This window comes from Dendropsophus ebraccatus, chromosome 1 (genome assembly GCF_027789765.1).
Source record: "Dendropsophus ebraccatus isolate aDenEbr1 chromosome 1, aDenEbr1.pat, whole genome shotgun sequence".
Taxonomy (NCBI): Eukaryota; Metazoa; Chordata; class Amphibia; order Anura; family Hylidae; genus Dendropsophus; species Dendropsophus ebraccatus.
The window spans coordinates 125,768,733-125,788,460 of NC_091454.1; the positions used below are offsets into that span (position 1 = coordinate 125,768,733).

At 42.1% G+C, this 19,728-nt stretch overlaps 1 protein-coding gene across 2 annotated transcripts in view; it reads right to left on the reverse strand.

Annotated features, from left to right (window-relative positions):
• ELAPOR2 (endosome-lysosome associated apoptosis and autophagy regulator family member 2) overlaps positions 1 to 19,728 on the reverse strand; it is a 93,096-nt gene that overhangs the window by 37,177 nt on the left and 36,191 nt on the right. The window contains exons 1-9 of one of the 2 annotated variants that reach the window (XM_069978425.1): positions 13,165 to 13,281; positions 10,554 to 10,749; positions 9,054 to 9,201; positions 6,827 to 6,913; positions 6,268 to 6,373; positions 3,878 to 4,030; positions 3,554 to 3,642; positions 2,075 to 2,255; positions 221 to 349 (exon numbers count right to left, since the gene is read on the reverse strand). In XM_069978425.1, the coding sequence (XP_069834526.1) occupies positions 221 to 349; positions 2,075 to 2,255; positions 3,554 to 3,642; positions 3,878 to 4,030; positions 6,268 to 6,373; positions 6,827 to 6,913; positions 9,054 to 9,201; positions 10,554 to 10,603 (943 nt within the window). In that variant the 5' untranslated portion in view covers positions 10,604 to 10,749; positions 13,165 to 13,281. Of the gene's footprint in view, positions 1 to 220; positions 350 to 2,074; positions 2,256 to 3,553; positions 3,643 to 3,877; positions 4,031 to 6,267; positions 6,374 to 6,826; positions 6,914 to 9,053; positions 9,202 to 10,553; positions 10,750 to 13,164; positions 13,282 to 19,728 lie in introns of those variants that run through there. The other variant, XM_069978415.1, reaches the window with a different exon arrangement.

The window sequence follows — 19,728 nt, forward strand, 5'->3', positions numbered from 1 at the left end:
AATAAATGCTGTTGTCACTGACCATGACCATGATTTAAACTAAACAGTCCAGTAGGGGGAGATAGTCTATTAGAAACCACCAGTTCAGGCCTTTCGGTTTTCATCTGTTCTTTGAAGGTAATGTAAGCCACTTAAACAGCAGGCGTCTGTACTTTACATCGATATTGTGACAATCCCTCATTAATAAGTAACAAGTGTCTGGACCCCTGCAGTGACTTACCATTCATTCCGTCACATTTTGAGTTCCCTACATTAAAGCAAGATGTCTTCATGTTAGCAGGGAGAATATTCCACCATTTATACTCGAAACCAAGAATGGGCTCGGTTCCAGCAGCACACGGTTTACACTCTGTAGGAGAAACAAATATAAATATATAACGCCTTGGTAATATGCCAGCAATAACTAATGACTAAGCCTAACATGGGTGGTACTGTCTGGGTCGGAGAATAGTACATATGCATTCATATTGTGAAATCACTACTGAATACTGAGATACTATTCCTTTATGGACCTATATCAATCAGGTAAATAGAGATTTACCGCTTTATTAATCATCTATTAATCGAGCAAGACATGGAAGTCTAAAGGATTTAATAACCTTGTAAATGTATGCATTAATCTTTATGTCCTGAACACAATATATGGATGAACATATTTAAAGAGAACCTGTCACCCCCTGTGCCGGGGTGACAGGCTCCCGACACCCGCTACAGCCCCCTATACTGACCTAATCCCGCAGGGTCCCGCTTCTGGATCCGGTCGGGTCACGGAGATCTCAGCCGCTGCAGCCCGGCACGCGCGCTGAGAGATGAGTCCAACGCTCATAGAGAATGATGGAGTGCTGGACTCTCCTGTCATTTTCTATGAGTGTTGGACTCATCTCTCAGCGCGCGCCCCGGGCTGCAGCGGCTGAGATCTCCGTGACCTGCCGGATCCAGAAGCGGGACCCAGCAGGATCAGGTGAGTATAGGGGGCTGTAGCGGGGGGTCGGGAGCCTGTCACCCCGGCACAGGGGGTGACAGCTTCCCTTTAATACATTTAATTCTCATCAAATTTTCCAAGTTTGCAATAGTTGTGATTCCAGACCAATTCTAATACAGAATATTAATTAACATTAGAATCAAGGTTCTCAACTGTTGGTGCATGTACCTCAAGCATGGGGAGGATTTATCAAAAACCTGTGTATCCGTATGCTGGTCTTACTTAAACCCTGGCCTTGAAACTGATTTGATATATTCAAATATTGTAGTAGAGGTGCAGCACAAAGTCACACCACTTACACAACATATAAATCACGCTGCAATGTTAAGGGTAAAAAAACAAACAAAAAAAAAAAAAAACAGAAAATTCTAGTAGTGTTTCTTTGTTTGAACCATTTGGCATTAAGATGCGCTCGATTAGATTTCCTTTCATTTTGACATTTTGATGGGTGGTGGAATAATCTAAACTGTAGTACAATTGCAATTTTTCACACAGTTTTAGTTTGCAGTTTTCCCTCCTTAAAGTGCCTCTGTTGTTATAACTTTCAAAATCTAAATCAACGATATGTGATATAAACCAACTTTGCAAAATACATTTATTATTTTTTATCATGCTGTAAAACAAAGCTATACTTACCAGAAATCCAGGTCCAGTCTCCTGAAGGCAGATTTTCTGACTTGTGCTGGTTCGAAAAAAAGGGACTAAACCTATGAAGTCTGACCAGTACAGAGAGTCGCGGCTCAAAGTGTCCATCAGTCACATGACTGCCTTCTCTGTGAGCGCTTAGATGGCCAGGGAAACATAGCACTTCCTTTGTTAAGACGCTTAAAAAAAAAAAAAAAAAAAAAGTCTAAACACAGGAAGTGCTGTGTTTTCCATGATAACTAAAAAAAATATATAATGGATGTAAATTAAAAAACTTGCTTCATATCACATCTACTGTTAATTTAGATTTTGAAAGTTATAGCGACAGGTACACTTTAAATTTAAGAAACACACAGTGGTAATATAAAGAAGACTAGTATAAGAGGATAATAAAATAGAGACACAGAAATAGTAATTGAGCAGTACATCTATTCATAGAGATCTCACCTTGTGTACCGTCAGAAAAAGTCCCAAATGGGCAAGGTGAACACATAGATGTCCCATTGCTATAAAAGCCTGGGTTGCATGGGGGGCAGTCTTCCTTACTCCCCGAAGCTGGAAGCTTAATTGCATCAGGAAGATCTTCTCTGCATATCTTTGGCTCAATCCATTTATACATGATCTGAGTCTGAATAAACATGTCATAAAACAGTTAGTTATATTTCACTACTGCTGAGAAAATGACGTTCAAGTAATCACTTTACTTATTGATGTTATCCACTTTGCTACATGTCCCTTAGATGCCCTCATAGTACCCATTAGGAACCATGAGTCATACAACGACATATAATATAGCTGCAGCATGAAGGCATGACTGGTCTGAAAGGGATTTCAATTATGAGAATGTTCAAAATCGCTTTATGTACAGTCTATTCAAGGTAAGGAAAGAAAAAATGCTGGGTTCTTATGTGCAGAAATGTGACATCTTGCCAGTGGTATATGTCCATATTTTACACTTTGTTAAGGGCTATAGACCATGCCTTCCCCTTTAAAAAGCTGCATGTTTCAATGGAACAACTACCATTATAGGGTGGTGCACAAGTCAGTGTTGTCATGGTAACAGACTCAGGAGCCACAAAACCTGGGATTTTCTTTTTATCTTGAGGACAATATATCCTATATCCTTCCAAATATTAAGCCATTGGCCATGCATAAAGGACAGGCTACAGATGTATACATAAATATGTGTTTAATGTGTTCATTGAAGCCTTAAAGGGGTACTCCATTCATACGCACAATCACTGAGAAGGGGGTGGATGAAAACAATTACATCTTCTTACCTCCCCAGCTCCAGCGCTCGCGTCCACATCCAGCTGCTCCAGTCACTCGGTCTTTGGATGCATTCCGGTTTGAGATGGGCCTTGACGCATGATACTCAGCCATTAAGCAGCAGAGGTGGGACACTTCTAAAGCCGCTAAATGGCTGGGTGGGCCTGAGATGTCACGTCTCAAGGCCCATCTCAAACTAGGAAGCAGTTAGAGACCAGGACACCAGAGCAGCTGAATGCAGGCATCAGCACTGGAGCTGGGGAGGTAAGTAGATGTACTTGATTTTATCCACCCCCCTCCCTGGCCGAATTTATGTTTTAGGCATGTTTTTACGCTGTCCACATTGCCTTAAAAAAGTGGGACAGGCTTAGCACTATGGGGGCGTGGGCCTTGTGTGCCTGCCGGATTTACCATAATTTACATAAATTATAGTGCAATTCTGCACCACTTCAAAGCTAATGCAGATTTCTAAGCCTGACACATGGTCAGCCACAGCAGCGGCAGATTTATTTAGAGGCCGCTTTATATATCCAGCTCTGCTCACAGGAACAGGATTTTCCATAAGACCGGCATTTGAAACACCGGTCTTAGCAAATCCCCCTATTTTTTTGTTGGATAGGTTGCATTATAGAGATTAATAATGAAGAGATATATAACCTTTCCGTCAATGTCACAAGGAGTATGTATTTGAAACATATCTTTAGCTGAGCATGGAGGACGATCAAAACACTTGCTGGCTCCTTCATCTGACAAGACAAAAGATTTACATTAATGACAAAAAAAAGGTCAATAAAAATACAATTTTAGATGCAATTCTGCTTTCTTGCCAGTTGCGCCATTCCATTAACTCCAAAATTTTACCCACAGACATATATGGTTAGTGACACATACCATCAACTGGCACCAACCCCAAAACACAATCAACTTTGGTTCATTTAGTAGAAGTCAGGTACATTTATTAATTTCACAATCATAGGGTACCTGAGTATTGGGTCTCCTTATTACATTTACTACATTCCTTGGCTCCTTTGTCAGAATATGTGTTTCTGGGACAGATCTTGCAAAACGACGATCCTGGATTGTCACTGTATGTACCAGGTTTACAAGGAAAGCATTCCGATGTGTAAGCAACTCCTGGAAGACAAAAATACACAACAAAATGTACATTTGATTAAGAATTCCTACAACTGAATCTTTCTAAAAGCAAAAAGCCACTAATAACTAAAGACTGCTGGAAAACATAAGTTCAGCCAAGGCACTTCTAAGAAAACTGGTTGGTCTAATTGTACAGAAATGCTAAAGATCTTGTACAGGCAATTGTTTTGTTGGTTCCATTCTTTGGTGTAAAGCCTCAATATCATGAACACAATCTACATGTGTATATGTGTGTGTAATATGTGTGGCAGTAAACAAAAGGCAGCATGCAGTGGCCTGTGGCTTATGCCCCTATTCCACGAGTCGTTTGGAGGAGCAAACGAGCGCTATTAGCGCTCGTTTGCTCCTCGTTCCCCGCTTGCTGCCCCCGCTATTCAACGCGGCTGCAGCGAGCGGGTGAGTGTGGGAGGGGCTGCTCGGAGGATCGCTGATCGTCCGGGCAGCCCATAGGATATAGCAGCATCTGCTGCCGACGCTCCTATTCAACGGAGCGACGGCAGCAGATCGCTGCTATATCAGTCGCTTGTTTTTCAACATGTTGAAAAACAAGCGACTGCAACGATCAGCTGACATGAACGATGTCGGCTGATCGTTGCACTCTATTCCACCGGACGAATATCGTTCGTAGCGGCCGATATCGCGGCCTAAATGTAGAAATATTTCTCCAGAACACCCCTTAAAAAACATATCATCTAAACCCAGACAAGCTGACTTGTTATATATATGTTCCTCAAGTTGTTACGATTACAACGATATGTAACATGTATAACTTTTATTTTATCTGATGGCTTTTAAAAAATTCAAACCATTGTTAACAAATATATGTTCCTTAAAATTGCTCTATTACCAGGCTTATAGCGCTTTTATCCTTTGGGCTGTGTGAGGTGTCCTTTTTTGCGCCGAGATGTGTTCTTTCTATCTTACTTGCGTATATGCGACTTTTTGATCACTTTTTATTACAATTATTCTGGATTTGATATGACAAAAAAATTGCAATTTTGCACTTTGGGATTTTTTTGTGCTTACGCCATTTGCCGTGCGAGATCAGCAATGGGATAATTTAATAGTTTAGGCGATTATGCACGCGGCGATACCAAATATGTTTGTTTATTTATTCATTTTTATTTATAAAATGGGAAAAGGGGGTGATTCTGACTTTTTTTAGGGGAGGGGATTTTTTATTAATAAAAACACTTTTTTTTTTTTACTTTATACTTTAACTTTTAGGCCCCCTGGGGACTTTCAGTATTACTGCAGCGATCTCCCATAGAGATCACTGCAGTATACTTTATACAGCAATGATCGACGAGATTATTGCTGTATTACTCTGGTCTGCAGCAGACCAGAGGAATCAAATGCCGAGCCGGGATCAGCGTCGGAGCGTCGCTGAGACCCGGCTTGGTAATCAGAAGGGATCTCTCCTCCGCGATTGCATCGCGGGGGGAGATCACCCACTAGACACCAGGGAAAGGGGGACAGTAATACTTTTAAATACAGCTGTCAGATTTGCCAGCTGCATTTAAAAGTATTATTAGCGGGCACGGCGATCGGACCGCGCCTGCTAATAGCCGCGGTCCCGGGCTACACATGGCACCTGGGATTGCGTCGGTTCAGAGCGGGGTCGCCGTGCGGCCCCCCTCTGACGTACAGTTACGCCCTGATGTGGGAAGGGGTTAAAAACTGAACTGTATTTATTTCAAAAGCAGGACAGGAAGTGAGAAGGAGTGGGAACCAAAACCAGGAGTGGATTAAAAACACAGAAAGGATCTATTCACACAATGTTGAAATTGAGTGGATGGCCGCCATTTAATGGCAAATATTTGGTGTTATTTTAGAACAACGGCTGTTATATTGAAATAATGGCAGTTATTTACTGTTATATGGCGGCCATCCACTCAATTTTAACATTGTGTGAACAGATCCTTTCTGTGTTTTTAATCCACTCCTGGTTTTGGTTGCAATACTGACTGAAATATACGTAGTGTGAACGCAGCCTGAATGTGTCAAACAGATTCATGAAAAACACAGACACGGATCCAAGACGGAAGCAAAACGGATGACAACACGGACAATTTTGCACAGATCACGGAGATACTGTAGCTGGCAGACCACAATCACGGACTAGGAAAAACAATGAACGCATGAATGCAGCCTTAGAACCACTTTAAAACACCATATTCTGTGAAGAAAATTTGCTTGTCTGGAATGTAGTTTACCTTCAATAGTAATGTTCCTTATCAAGACAGGCTTCACCACCTTTGATCCCAGAAGAATCCCAGTAGTCCTCCAATACAAAATGTTGCTTCCAGATTTTAAAGCCACCTGCAATCGTACAATAAGAATGTAAATGTATACATTTTCCTTTATTTATTTATATTAAGAGGTTGGCACATTTTATGGCACACTTACAAGAAAATACTTTTGCTTTATGTTTAAATTGCACAGTGTGAGTTAAAGTGCACAAAATGGCACAGTAAAAACTACAAAGTAGGCGTAAGTTGCCTAATAATTCTGCACAGTAATAGTTACCTGCACAAATCTAAAAAAAAAAACCACTCCAAATTTAAGCTTTGATATCTATGAGTCTTTTGGGTTGATTGAGAAGATAGATTGTTGTTTAATAATAAAAAGAATCCTCTCAAATACAACTCACCAAATAATTCTGCACATAATGTAATTCTGAGGAATAATATGCAATGTATATGCAATGTATATGTTTGTATATCATGGGACTGTAAAACAATTCACAACACTGAGATAAATAGAAACTCATACCGAATGATGCATCCAGTCACTGTTCTCGGAGAGTTTCACCCACTTATCTGATGAGGAACTTGTTTCTTGACACTGGTCATTTTGAATCTGGCAAAGCAAAAACAGGCATTGATAAGGTCATATTCACAAGAACATCAGCCGAGATGCTCACCCGGCCGACACTGTAGTATCGGCTGGATGAACATCACTTTATTTGAATTGGAATACGAGCACATTCGGGTGTGTCTGCACTCCAATTGGCCATAGACCACAATGTAAACTACGTCCGGGAGCCGTACTTTACACTGTGAGTACAGCCTCACATCTTGTACGGACGCTGTTCACTGAATAAACAGCATCCGTTGTTGCAACTTGCAATTACGGCTGTGTTTATTGCAAAAATACAGAGTGTGAACACAGGTGCAAAAATATTCTAAAGGCTATACAGATACATGACAAACCCTTTAAAAGGTTTATTTTTACACAAAATATCTGACTAATTCCCACCAGTTGGTGTCTTGGGGCCCTATTACATGCAGCAATCATCGGCTACCAATTGCTATGCTACGTGTAATAGCTACATGCGCGGCAGACAGCTGACTGTCCACGCTCCCAGTCTTCTTCTGCGATGAGTATGCATCCCAGCACCAAGCGCTGTGACCGGTCTCTGAGCTGACAGGCCACTTAGCCAATCACTGGCCGGGATACAGATCACAAGAAAAGACCGGGAGCATGGACAGAAGTATTTACTGTTTGAGCAAGGGCTGCATGGACTCCGCTAACAATGTCTATGCAGCATTTGCTAAACAATTATTGAGCCATTTAATACACCCAGTAACTGAGCGCCAATCTAGCAGATTGTTTACAGTATTGATCCGGCCTTCATAAGCCTGTCTAAGAGGACCCTTACTCTTCCAACTCAGTTGTAAAGTTAGAGCATGAAAGTATACTCGAGGGTTAAAGCAGGAAAAACATTTGACTATGCCATCACATGTGCAGTCAGATCAGATGACATCAAGCAGGTTAGTCTTTGTCAGTTTATTTGAAGCCTGTTTCTGCAGTCTCATGAAAAGGTCAAAACCTGATTTTTATGAAATCACTGCGATTATTTAGTGGTGGCATAGGCCTATAAATTCCAACAGCTTGTGAGAATTTATGTTTTATGGGGTTTTGTATTATGGCTCATTGAAACTTTTCAAAGGGGTTGTCCGGTCTCGAAGAGTTTTTTTTTTTCAAGATGTGGCCCCTTGGAACTTTAGCAGGTATATTTACCAGGCCCAATCCCCACGGCAAGCGGTTTTACCAAAAGCCTGGTCTCTCTTTTGGTCAACTTCACCACTACTTTTCTGTTCCCTTTTCTGTTTACACAGGACATCAGCGGAACTAGTAAAGAAGAGGACCACCAGATTGGGTGCTCGGGAATCTAGTAGAAGCGGGGGAGCTGGGAGGCTGGGCAAGTATACCTCTGCCTGTTTTTTGTTATATTCCACATGAAACATGAAAAACAGAGGACTTTTTCACTTACAAGCATTGCTTCAAGAGAAGAACATCTCCATAATAAGGACACCATAAGAAACACCATATGGTGGCACAAAGCATGCCTACAGCTTTATACTAAAGAGCGTAATGAAACTCAATATGCCTCTGTACAGTAATTCTCCACATGGCCCTACCATATGCAGAAGGTCAGAAGGAAAATATGAGGTTTTCTAAATGAATTATAATAAACCATCACACTACATTGTGTGTGCAATTTTGAAGCAATTATATTTTTAATACTTTGCACATTCACGTTTTATGATGCAGTTTTTATGCCAAAACCAGATTTGGATCATAATTGTAGAGGAAGTATAAAATACTGAAACTACCTATGTCTTTCTTGAATCTTCTCTTGGTTTTAGATTCAAACCTGCATTAAAAAATCTGAATGTGTGAGACCACCCCTAGGCATCTTTCACATTAGCCATTAGATACTAGCCATTGTGCAGTCCGTATCTGCAGCATGAATCACCAATTGGGAATGAAGGGATATGTGCAACTGCGGACACCTTGAGGACAGTTGGGTGGTATATTATAAGGAAGTAAATTTACTAAAGTTTGATTCTCACATCCTTAGTCCTACCCGCAGCCATGGACAGGACTACGGATGAGTGAATCAGGTCTTAGTAATCTTTGCTTCCCTATAATATACTAAAACTGGCATAAAGGCGACTAAATATGCATAAATTATAGTTGAAATTATTCTTACAAAGAATTCAAAAAAGATGTTGTTGTCAAGGTATTGGTAATCGAAGGACACAGATCCAGCTTTCTTCAGATGCACAGCATAGATAAGGGATACAGTGCAGTCATCTCGATTCGATTCAATGTAGTTTCCCCGAGGAATCCAAGATGAGCTGATTAAACAAAATGATTAAACAAAAGAATTAGTATTATCTTATTGCCCTTTTTATAAAATTTTCCAAAACTAAATTTTTCTGAGTAACCCCTTAAAATAATGAGATGAATACATACACTGCTTTGTCTGCATTTACCCCTATTTTATGTTACTGTGTTGTGATTGAGTTGTATTTTTAATGACACCAAATTTAAATGCCATGGGAATGTAGTGAAAAAAAAGCAAACAAAACAGATGTCTTCCTAAGGTTCAATACATCTTGGTCAAAAGTTTTATTAACTGACGGAGACATTTTAAGAGTTTTGTAGGAAAAGGTAGGAAGAGGAGTGGTATGTTTGTTTTTGTCCAAGATTATAACCTAACATGCTTTGTGCTGCATATATTTACAGGGTGTGGTGTAAAGGGGTTGATACAAACGTGGATATGTAATGCATACACTAGATGGATGTCATACAAATGTACAATATGATTTCGGATTACAGATGTGTATTTTAAGGATTCATTGGTCTCTATAGAGAGATGTTACCTGTGCTATTATACATCACAGAGTCTATTTCTCGTTAATAAAATAAAGTGTGGCAGTATAAAATGACCTTTGCCCGGTACACTTGAAGGCATGAATGAGATATAATAGGTAGCTGATGGATTACTTTTCAGGATATAGGTCATGTGGCAGGGCTGCCATATCATCTTTGTGGGCTTGGCCTCATTCAGAAATGCGCAAATATTCTTTAAATGTACTAGATGTTGTAACTAGCAAAGATATACATGTTAGGACATTAAAGTAAAACATCTGTACAAATATATATATATATATATATATTTTTTTTTTTTTACTAATGTTACTAAATCTACCACACACTTAAAGCCCTATAACATCTATAACAAACATATATAAATAGATTATTGTTATACACAAAGTTATATACATTTGTAAATTTGAAAATTACTTCTATTTAAAAATCTCAAGCCTTCAAGTACTTTTCAGTATGCCCTGCAGGAAGTGGTGTGTTCTTTCCAGTCTGACACAGTGCTCTCTGCTGCCACCTTTGTCTGTGTCAGGAACTGTCCAGAGCAAGAGAGGTTTTCTATGGGGATTTGCCACAGAGATGGCGGCAGAGATCAGAAAAATATACCACTTCCTGCAGGACATACAGCAGTTGAAAAGTACTGAAAGGCTTGAGATTCTTAACAAAATAGATTTTTTAAAAATCTATATAACTTTTTGAGACCAGTTGATTTAAAAACATTTTTCTTTCCTTTGGTGTACCCATTTAATATAAAATAATGGAAATAAAACATAGATAAGCACAAAGGAAAGCATGGTGGGGAAAGAACCAAAGAACATACTTATCACAACTATCAGGTCTGCTTCCAGAAAAGTCAGCAGTGGTCTCCATAAATGTTGCCACATTGGAAAATCCTGATGGTATCTCGTCCCATTCATCAAATTTGATCCCAGTTCCCAATGAGTACGTTCCTGCTGCACACTCTGTGCATGACTGAGTTTTAATTTCCAAAAACTGCCCCGCATCACAGGAAAATGCTGAAAAACATAAGGCACCATGAGTAGACTGAAATAACGCCATTCTTGGAAGACATTTAAATGAAACAAGTATGTAGTGCAGAATGACTGAAATGCAACAGACCAAACACTGAACGAAAAGGAAAAAATGAAAACAAATGTTTTCGGAGCTTATCAATACAGATACAGGTCAGTTTTATGAAACAGGTTTATCACATTGACAGAGGCCGATGTTAAAGAGTCACTGTCGTTAAATTTTTTTTTGCAGAAATCAATAGTCCAGGCGATTTTAAGAAACTTTGTAATTGGGTTTATTAGCCAAATCTGCCATTACCTGCATGTAAAAAGCCTTTTCCCAGGTCCCCCCCTCCTCTCCTTTCTGCTGTTCACTCCTCAGAATCAGGAAATCTCGACTGTTTTTTCATCTCTTTCATCAGTCGGATCCTGTCTGGTCTATGAAGAGGGGAGGGGGAAGGAGCGAGATTAGCGGGCAGCTGAGAGCCGAGAACAAAGGATTGGTCAGCAGGGGAACTATTCAGAGCCCTAATTAGAGGTCAGAGAGGTCAGTGTTGATGTCAAAGGAGAGAGCCCAGGATGTGAATGTAAATTAACTCTTTGTTGTCCTGTTTTGCTGCTTTTACTTTCTCTCTCCATAGGAAAACCATGAAGACAGGGGGGGAGAGCTTCAAACTGCTTTTTCATGATAAAAATTCATTTTTCGGCTAATAAACCCAATTACAAAGTTTCTTAAAATCGCCTGTACTATTGATTTATGCAATAAAAATTTTAACGACGCTGACACTTTAAGGACGAAGCGAGCGCCGACCTGTCAGATCAGTGCTCCCTTCCTCCTCATTCCCCACTCGCTGTCTGTGCGTGTAATTGAGCGGGGAAGAGTGTGGGGGGTTGTGTGAAACTGTGGGGGGCTGCCCAGACGATCTGGATGGCCCATAGGAGAGTGACGTGCAGCAGACCGTCACTGTGCTGATCGTTTTGTTTCAGTATGTTGAAAGATCACGATCAGCCATCGTGCATGCCGGCTGATCGTGACTTTTTAACAAGCCCTATTACACCGAGCCATTATCGGCCATAACAGTCAGTAATCGGCCAAGTACGGCCTATAATCGCTTTGTTTAATAGGTCCTTTACTTAGAAATAGATATCTACACTTGATATGACTCCACATACAGCTTTAGGCTGGGTTTACACCCTGTATGACACCGGCTGTTCTGTGACCCGGCCGTGTCACAGAACGGCCGGTGTCAGTGAAGATTATCCCGGCCGGTACTGCACTTGAATGAACTTCATGTGTTTTGAATTGGGATGCAGGTGCATCCGTGTGTGCCCTCATCCCATTTCACCATAGCACACAATAAAAAGTGCGGCCGGAGCAGCATTTTCTATTGTGTGAGCTGTCAGTGTTGTGTGGCTGCTATTCAATGAATATCAGTTGCAAAAAAACGGATATGTCGCAAAATAACTGACATGCTGCTAGGACTCCTGGCCGGAGTGTGTACTATGTGTATACACTCTGGCCAGGATTCCACTGACTGCAATGCAACATGAATTTTTAACTGAACCAAATGTTATCACCATGTAATCTCAGGGCAGTGCTGACAAAGCAAAGTCTACTATCTTAATTTGTTTCAGGGCACTCAATATAAATGGCATTCCTTTAGACCTGAATTTCCGGTCATTCTTGCTGGACTGGTTACACATAGCCTCCCACTTAATGCTCCTTGGCTATGTATTGTGAGATGTCTAAAGATCTGCACTAACTGTGCATTTCATGCCTTCTTAATATTAACCCTTTTGTCTAACCATTTAGACAGCTCTAAAGGAGCAAATAAACACCTGTGAGAAAAAGTGATACCACTTATAGTATAGTATAAAATTAGAATCAAAGATATCTATACTACAACCTTAAAGGAGAAGTCCAGGCAGAACTTTTTTTTTTTTTTTTTTCAAAAGTGCCGGGAAGGGGTAGGATAAAAGAAATGAAATGCTTTTACCCTCCTAGCCACATACTGCCACTCCAGTCCCCAAGTCCCCGGCGGCTCCCTAGTCTGAGTCGGGACCCAGGTCATAAAGTGTCAGGTCCGTTCAGCCAGTCAACGGCCGAGGTGGCACCCCACTACAGCTGCTGTATGTAGTATGTAGTTTAGGCTCAGGTATTGAAAAGTATTGGAAAGGGAGATAGGGAAACTACATGCAATGTCCAGGTCAGTAACCAAAGTCATATGAAAGTCACGGGAAACGGTGAAGTTGCAGTAAACAACCATTTATCTTCAGGGGAGGCTGCAATGAATCACACATTTTTCTGTGCAGAAAAGACGTGAGAAATAAAACATTAAACATGCATGACCAACTCTTTTTTTGTTGTTCATGGTCGTTTAGTTGAAACTCTTGAATATAACACATACAGATACATATTACCCCAGCTCTAGGTTACTTTTGTCACTATTGTCACACAATAACAGTAATATTTAGTCTAATATTGGTGTTTTATATTTCCCTTTGGAAATAGATTGTAACAAATACACATGGGAATTTAAACAGACAGGAGGAGATTTATCAAACATGGTGTAAAGTGAAACTGGCTCAGTTGCCCCTAGCAACCAATCAGATTCCACCTTTCATTTTCCAAAGAGTCTGTGAGGAATGAAAGGTGGAATCTGATTGGTTGCTAGGGGCAACTGAGCCAGTTTCACTTTACACCATGTTTGATAAATCTCTCCCATTGTGTAAATGTGTGTTTGTCAGCATATTTATTATTTATTCTTATATTCATCAGTAACTGCCTTTGAATGAGATGCCAAATGTATTCTACTCATAAAGACTACTATTCCTGAGTGGATATCCCCTCTCTCTATTTATGCTCAAGATTGTGTATATATCTCTAGAGGAATAAACCTTTACATTTCCTTGTACTTAACGCTTTGCGGTTGTCACGGCAATGACTAGCAGCCCTCCTAAAGTAGCACACGTCTTTTATATTAGCATGACAGATCTCCAGAAGGCTCTCCATATTGTGATTCTTACAGACAGCCTTTACTTATTAAAACAATCATTTCGAAGCACACTTCGTCTCATGAAATTAAATCCACTTCTATAAATTAATTACATTTTCTGTAATTACTTAGACTGCTGACCTTTATGTTACACCACAAGACACACTTAAAGACAAATGCCACCTACATATGACCAGAGATTGAGAGATTTGAAATCTCCATTCAGTAATACATGTTTTATAAGGAAGGCGGACAGTTCTGCTCATGTAAAGTGTCACTGTATTCAGGTGCAAAGTGCTTGAGAGTTGGTAAAAAATTATATACTTTGGGGGAGATTTATCAAACATGGTGTAAAGTGAAAGTGGCTCAGTTGCCCCTAGTAACCAATCAGATTCCACCTTCCATTTTCTAGAGAGTCTGTGAGGAATCAAAAGTGGGATCTGATTGGTTGTTAGAGGCAACTGAGCCAGTTTCACTTTACACCATGTTTGATAAATCTCCCCCAATGAGTATCAGAGGAAACCAGGCCTTGACCGAGATTTAGAGACAAAGCCTCGCATAGGTCTTTGCTGTATCCACAAAATGGTTTTAAAAAAATTGCTTTTTTGATGCGCTGGAGCAATAAAAATTGGTTGAAAATAGGCTCATATCTAGTAAGCTGTGGTGAGTTGTAAACTCTGCAAAACCCCAATACAAATCCCGCTGCACATTGCTGGTGTCTACAGTGAATGTGAGTGGTCCTCTGTGTGTGAAAGGAATCATTCATTTTTTTAGACCTGACTCTATTAGACTTAGGCCTCATTCACAGAACAGTCTCCACCAATGGTATACACAGGAATTCAAACTTATTCTGCAGAATAGCCAAAGACTTCAACAGCCTAACAGCCTGCTTGTTACTACATGTGGTCTGATTTATGCCAGTACGTATTTTATTTGAAGGATGGAAAAGCGTAGACTAAATATAATACATACCGGTATATACAGACCACCTTGCAATAAGAATTTAAAGGGGTTATCCAGCGCTACAAAAACATGGCCACTTTTCCCCCTACTGTGGTCTCCAGTTCAGGTGCCGATTGCAATAAAGCTCCATTTACTTCAATGGAACTGAGTTTAAAACCCCACCCAATCTGGAGACAACAGTAGGGGGAAAGTGGCCATGTTTTTGTAGCGCTGGATAACTCTTTTAAGAATCTGCTGCTAACAACTTGGTGCCGATGCCACAGCAAACCTTCAGAGGTCTTGTGTTACCAAAACTGCTCTGACCTGTTGAGGTGTGGACTCCACAAGAGGTCTTTCACAATATTATATAGTTGGTTTTAACTTATCACTGATCAGTTTATACATAATTTTATTCTATATTATTTGTTCTGTTTAAGAAGCACAAAGTAACCACTACCTTATGCAGTTTTGGGTGATTTTCCCAGTGACGGTCATTAGGTTATATAGTCAGACAGCTGTGCAATAATTTACATTCACAAAAGTCATAACTGACAGTGTCATTCAAAATGCCCTCTGTTGGCATAATGACTACAGGTCACATCCAACTAGCAACAAATCACAATCATCTTTCCTACATAGAGTTAACAAATTATTAATAACCTTTTATCTCCTGATGCAATTATATGATGTCTTTTCATTCAGAAGACAGAGATGAAATCACAGGAGTTTGGATTTCTGTTTGTAAACTACAGATTTACCATTTAATACAAAAATACACATTAAACTAAGCTGATGTGGCGTCAAAAGTCCAATACTATCAGTATATATTGTTACTGCCCACAAAACCTGGATTAAAAGGGGTTTAACTGTAGCAGAGTACATACACAGATGTCCGGATGCTTTGTTCTCTCTATTGCCTTTACACCCTATACATCAGGCACACAGATGGTACAACCAAGAAAAAGACAGACAGACAATGTCCAGCTCGAAAATTGTTGACAAATTATTAACAACCTTAAAGAACAACTCCGGCAGTAGGGTAAAAAACACTAACAGACACAAATCCTATACTCACCATCCCTCCTGAGTTAATAGACATTTAAAATTCCTGCTGGCTGCTGCCCCGTTAGCCCCGTCCGCATCTTCGGTTCTTCTGCACATCCAGGTTACTGGTGCGTGTGCGCACTGGCAGCATTTTTATTGGCTGGATCGCATCACATAGCTTCTAGCTTGCTCAGCCAATCAGAGCTGAGCAAGCTGGAAGCCATGTGATGCGATCCAGCCAATGAAAAGGTTGCCACTGCGCACAAGCACCAGTAGCTTTTTCTCTCCCATTCATTCAAATTTACACTGTGCTGCAGACAATGGAATCCCGGACGGAGTGTATACACATAGGGGGACATGTATCACCCGGCGTACTTTTTCGGCGTAAAGTGCCGATATGCGAATGATTTTATTCGCAAATCGCCGATTTGCAAATTAAATATTGCATATCGGCACTTCACACCGAGTACGCCTGTGGGGCGGGGAGGGTGTGTGGAGGGGCCGTTACGGGGGGCGCGGACTCAGAGGTAGGTCTTCGGCTGTGCGCACCGACGCACACAGGATTTATGTAGAGGCAGTCCACCTCTACATAAATCTCCGCAGCGCCGGAGATGTGGGGACATTTATAAGTCCGGCGTAAAAAACGCCGGACTTAATAAATGTCCTCCATAATATACACACTGGCCGGAATTGCAAGTGGCCGCAACGAAAACTTACATGTCATTTTTATCCACCACTATTCATTGAGTCCGCCGGCATTTTCCATTGTGTAAAATGGTGAATTGAGATGCAGGAGCACACAGATGCGCCCGCATCCCAATTCAATAGAAATAAAGTTTATCTGGCCAGGATAAATTTCACTGACACCGGCTGTTCTGTGACGCCGACGGGTCACCGAACGGCTGGTGCAGTGGCGTAGCTTTAGGGGTCGCCATGGCGACCGGGCCCCTACGCACGGCCCCCCTTGCCACTTGTGACACTGTCACTTTAAGCATCCCGAGAAGCTGCAGCCGCGCAGCTTCTCGGGATGCACAGATCGCTTTGATGTTCCGCCCGCACAGTGAGCGGGCGGAACATTAAAGCGATCAGAATACAGGAGAAGGACCTGTCAGCGTCCTCCTCCTGTATTCTCTCCCATAGGCTGCCGGCACTTCATACCAGCAGCCTATGGGAGGCCGGGACGTGACCTCTCCGGCAGGCGTGATGAGCCGGAAGTCCCGTCCCTGCGGCTCGCAAGATGGAGCCCGAAGAGGAGGAGGAGATCTGCTGCCTGCACAGCGTGGATTAGGTGAGTAGGATGTTTGTTTTTTTAGGGGCACCTCTGGGGGCATTATTAGTATATGGGGGCACCTCTGGGGGCATTATTAGTTCTTGGGGGCACCTCTGGGGGCATTATTATTGTATGGGGGCACCTCTGGGGGCATTATTAGTTCTTGGGGGCACCTCTGGGGGCATTATTATTGTATGGGGGCACCTCTGGGGGCATTATTAGCATATGGGGGCACCTCTGGGGGCACTATTAGCTCATGGGGGCACCTCTGGGGGCACTATTAGCTCATGGGGGCACCTCTGGGGGCACTATTAGCTCATGGGGGCACCTCTGGGGGCACTATTAGCTCATGGGGGCACCTCTGGGGGCACTATTAGCTCATGGGGGCACCTCTGGGGGCATTATTATTGTATGGGGGCACCTCTGGGGGCATTATTAGTATATGGGGGCACCTCTGGGGGCATTATTATTGTATGGGGGAACCTCTGGGGGCATTATTAGTTCATGGGGGCACCTCTGGGGGCATTATTATTGTATGGGGTACCTCTGGGGGCATTATTAATTCATAGGGGGCAACTCTGGGGGCACTATTAGCTCATGGGGGCACCTCTGGAGGCATTATTAGTTCATGGGGGCACCTCTGGGGGCATTATTAGTTCATGGGGGCACCTCTGGGGGCATTATTAGCTCATTGGGGCCATCTCTGGGGGCATTATTAGCTCATGGGGGCACCTCTGGGGGCATTATTAGTTCATGGGGGCACCTCTGGGGGCATTATTAGCTCATGAGGGCACCTCTGGGGGCATTATTATTGTATGGGGGCACCTCTGGGGGCATTATTAGCTCATGAGGGCACCTCTGGGGGCATTATTATTGTATGGGGGCACCTCTGGGGGCATTATTAGCTCATGAGGGCACCTCTGGGGGCATTATTAGTATATGGGGGCCACCTCTGGTGCCATTATTAGCTCATGGGGGCACAGCAGGGAATCCTACATACAGGGGGCATCCCACATTCCTACTCGCTTTACTGCACATTACACCACACAGCGCAGTTACTATGGGAGCCTACAGGAGGGAGGAAGGGAAGGAAGTTGCTAGAAATGTGCAGAGCCTAAATTGTTTGTCTCGCAGGTTCTAAGGGGATGAAACATATCTGGAAAGAATCATCATGGAGGTCTGGGCCGGATGGAGAGGAAAAGGGAAAGTGACGCCTCAGATCAAAGAAGACATTACCGGTGAGTCACTGTATGACGGTTTTCTTATTTTGTAGAACATCATTTAGTAGGGGTGCCCCGAGGTGGAAAAGGTTGGGAAGCACTGCGCTAATCTGTCCCGCTGCGCCCACTGGCACATGCTGTCATCTGATTGGTCCTCTTACCTAATCAGATGACAGCAAGTACCAGCGCCCCCTCCTCCAGACATCTGCCTTGGCGGCCCAAGCTGTGTCCTATGGCCGTATCTTTACCGCGTTGAGCTCCAGCTTGTGCTGCATCTACATTATCTGTACTCAGAGATATCACTGTGTTATCTGTGGTGTTACATAGGACTGCAGGGGACATCTACTACATGATCTGTACTCAGAGATATCACTGTGTTATCTGTGGTGTTACATAGGACTGCAGGTGACATCTACTACATTATCTGTACTCAGAGATATCACTGCGTTATCTGTGGTGTTACATAGGACTGCAGATGACTACTACATTATCTGTACTCAGAGATATCACTGTGTTATCTGTGGTGTTACATAGGACTGCAGGGGACATCTACTACATGATCTGTACTCAGAGATATCACTGTGTTATCTGTAGTGTTACATAGGACTGCAGGAGACATCTACTACATTATCTGTACTCAGAGATATCACTGCGTTATCTGTGGTGTTACATAGGATTGCAGATGACTACTACATTATCTGTACTCAGAGAGATATCACTGTTATCTGTGGTGTTACATAGGACTGCAGGTGACTACTACATTATCTGTTCTCAGAGGGATATCACTGTTATCTGTGGTGTTACATAGGACTGCAGGTGATATCAGGTGACTTCTCCAGGTTGCAGAAGTTCAAACTTCATCGTGCCCTGCTGACAGTTTATAATGGGAGTTGTAGTTGTGCAGCATGTGGCTCTTCAGGTTGCAGCACTACAACCCCCATCGTTTCCAACTGGCAGTTCATGATGAGAGTTGTAGTTTTTCAGCTGTAGAGTCAAAGATTGGAATACAATGATTAGACAATGACACAGTACAGTCCATTAATTATAGGGGGCAGTAGTGCAGTACATGAGGTGGAGGCAGTGACAGGGCATTAGAACATAGTGGCACATTAGAGTAATTGGATATAACGTTAGATAGGACTTTGCCTGATCGGGGGGAGATGGGGGGGCCCACAAGCTAAAATTTTGCACCAGGGCCCATCAGCCTTTAGCTACGCCCCTGGGCTGGTGTCATACATTGTGTGAACATGGCCATAGGCTGTATCCATGTTTTGCAGGAGCAGCATCCACCTTCTTTAACAACCGCTAATCAAATGCTGCACGCTCGGGTTCAGACGAGGTTAGCTCATCCTTATTAAATAGCTGTTAGGCAAAGTAGACACATCCAGCTGTGCCTCCATAACATAAAAAAGGCTATTATTCTCCTGGAAAATGTCAAAAAGGCTTTCCCCACCCCCTGACGTGCACCAAGTTGGAATGAAAGCACAGACCTATATATTAAAGAATCCATGAG